Source organism: Anopheles merus, unplaced genomic scaffold (assembly GCF_017562075.2).
Source record: "Anopheles merus strain MAF unplaced genomic scaffold, AmerM5.1 LNR4000943, whole genome shotgun sequence".
Lineage (NCBI taxonomy): Eukaryota > Metazoa > Arthropoda > Insecta > Diptera > Culicidae > Anopheles > Anopheles merus.
Window position 1 is genome coordinate 19,738 of NW_024428523.1, and position 2,890 is coordinate 22,627.

The window sequence follows — 2,890 nt, forward strand, 5'->3', positions numbered from 1 at the left end:
TTATAAAACATTATTATAAACCTTTAAGACAGTTTTCATTCAAATCTTACTAGAAATTCAAAAGATATACTCTTTTAACCACAAAAAACATCATTGTTTCATACAAAATGTATGGCCTACCCGGGTAGGCGGTTGTCCGATTACGTAAAGTTTTTTGGTCGTACACAAGACGGCTAACATTTGACCTGTAGAAATTAGAAATTCGAATTTGTATATACCTCACACATACACCTTGACATCCTTACACATACACCTTTTCTATATGTACATCTTGTTTGTGCGATCACACCTAGGTTTAAGTATCTCAGGCAATACTGTCAAATAGAGATGTCATTCGTGATTGAGCGCTAAACAGAAAACACGCAATTCTTCAGCCTTCAGTTAATTCTTCCGAAATTAAGAAAGATTACAATTCAGAAGTGGGATAAACCGTTTGTGCCGAAAAATGCTTACAAAAGAGGAACTTCTTTGTGCTTTGGAAGTTGCTAACATCGAAGTGCCTCCGAAAGCAACTTTACCACAACTACGCATGTTGTACGAGCAAAGTGTACCGAAAAACAAAATGGAGGAACAATCAACCCAGAATTTCATTCCTCAAAGAGTGTGTGCAGATGAAGACGAAGTGACGAACAATGGAAACCACGTTGCAGCAGCCGCCATCTTGATGAAAGACAAAGCTGCTCCGACATCTTCGACGCAAGGTGCTTCATTCGACGCAACTTCTCATCAATTGGAATTAATGGCGCTACGAGCAAAAATTATGGAAATGGAACAGCGGCAGACGTTTACGGATGGTCGATTGGTTCATCCCGAGGAGTTGAAACATTTGATACCGGAATTTTCTGACGGCCTCGGTATCAATAAGTGGATCAATACGATTCGCTACAATAGCGAATTATATGGATGGCAGGATCGCACGATGCTTTTATATGCAGGCAGTCGGTTGACTGGAGCAGCAAGCGAATGGTACAATGGCTTCCGTAACACTTTGAAGACATTCGACGAATTCGCTGACACAATTAAAAAGGCTTTTCCTGATCGCTGTAACGAAGCCGTTATTCATAGCCAATTAGCATCGGTCTACAAGAAAATTTCTGAGTCGTACACAAGCTATGTATACCGAGTAAATGCGCTGGGAATGTCAGGCCACGTGAGTGAGGAGGCTATCATAACTTATGTCATCAGAGGACTTTCTCGTGACCCTCTCTATGATAGCCTTGTGACCAAGGATTACCGCGATATTTACGACCTGATTGACAACATTAAGCGATATGAATCCCATCTTCTGTTGCGCAAAAACCCAGAACGCCGCAGCCCATCTCACATCAACACCATTTCCCCGAGACCGATTCCACCAAGACAAACGACGACAGAACCTCTTCGATGTTATAACTGCTCGAATCATGGACATCATTCATCGCAATGCACACAACCTCGCCGAGCTCCGGGTTCCTGTTTCCGATGTGGTAGCACATCACATGTCATTCGCAACTGTCCTGTCCCAGATAGACGTCAACTAACGGTTGCTGCGGTACAGGGCAACGACAATGAAACAGCGCATCTAGATTCTGGGGAAAATGGAAACTTCGTTCAACTTGAGGCCTATCAGGAGGTAAGTGTAGCTTTTAAGAGAAACAATGTTTGGAGCCCAGGGTTAATTATAACATCTCTTTTTGATTCCGGTAGCTCTAAAAGCTTCATAAATGAAGCCATTGTTCCGGTTACAAAACTAAGCGCTCCCCAACCAAGTGGATTTCGAGGAATAGGAAATGTGAATTTACAACTCTTGGAACAGTACAGCTAAAACTTAGTTTTCGTAATCAAACATTCATCACAATTTCTATATTTTACCAAAAAGCTACATGTCCCTATCCATGATAGTAGGGAGAGATTTGTTATCAGAATTTAACATCACACTCGCTCAATTCCGTAACATTACAGCAAACTTATGCTGATGAATTTAAATAAAGATAAAATTCTGAACTTAAAAAAACCGGGTTTTTACCATAAGCTCCAAACGTTGGGTCTTTTACGTAGTTCGATCCAGGCTCCCTTACCAGAGGTATGCAAAGATTCGAAATTGTCCGATCCCAATATTTCTTCAAAATTCATTTCGATATCAGACAAATCTGAACATAAACAACAATATGACACAACTTTTTCTGAAATGTGTTCTATAAATATTAGCGATGAGGCTAGCACTATAAATGTTGGAGAACATCTTTCTAAAGAACAAGGCATTGCTTTAAGATCAATAGTGTCCAATAATTACATTAATTTTCCGGATAAACATATAATACCATCTGCTCATAAATGCGAATTAGCTTAACTCATGATACTCCTATTTTCACAAAGCCTAGACGACTTTCTTTCGATGAAAGGATAAAGTAAAAGTCATTGTGAAGGATTTATTAGAGAAAAATATAATAAGACCCAGTAACTCTCCTTATGCTTCCGCACTGGTACTCGTTAGGAAGAAAAATGGCGAAATTCGTAAGTGTGGTCGACTACCGACCTCTTAATAAAGTAACAATCCGCGACAACTACCCGCTTCCACTCATAGAGACGTGCCTAGAACTCTTGGGCAATAAAAAATTCTTTACGTTACTAGACCTAAAGAGTGGTTTTCATCAAGTGGCAATGGACGAGGATTCAATTAAATTCACAGCGTTTGTTACTCCAGACGGCCAGTACGAGTACACGCGTATGCCCTTCGGATTAAAAAACGCGCCAGCTGAATTTCAGCGTTTCATTAATACAATTTTGCGGAAATTCATCGAGAATGAAAAGCTGGTTGTATACATTGACGACATTCTCATAGCTTCTCAAGACTTTAAAGAACATCTTGAAATAGTTAGTGAAGTTTTGCATACTCTACGAAATAATGGGT

General features: G+C 39.9%; 1 protein-coding gene across 1 annotated transcript; it reads left to right on the forward strand.

Moving 5' to 3' along the window:
* Positions 1 to 355: 355 nt before the first annotated feature.
* On the forward strand, positions 356 to 1,777 carry LOC121603234. Its single transcript, XM_041931926.1, has 2 exons — positions 356 to 1,612; positions 1,687 to 1,777. Exons 1-2 carry the CDS (start codon positions 446 to 448, stop codon positions 1,690 to 1,692), a joined length of 1,173 nt encoding a protein of 390 aa, XP_041787860.1. The 5' UTR covers positions 356 to 445; the 3' UTR covers positions 1,693 to 1,777.
* Positions 1,778 to 2,890: the final 1,113 nt, after the last annotated feature.

Excerpts from the sequence above, each read along its gene's own strand:
- LOC121603234 (XM_041931926.1), top strand. The coding sequence starts at position 446 with ATGCTTACAAAAGAGGAACTTCTTTGTGCTTTGGAAGTTGCTAACATC.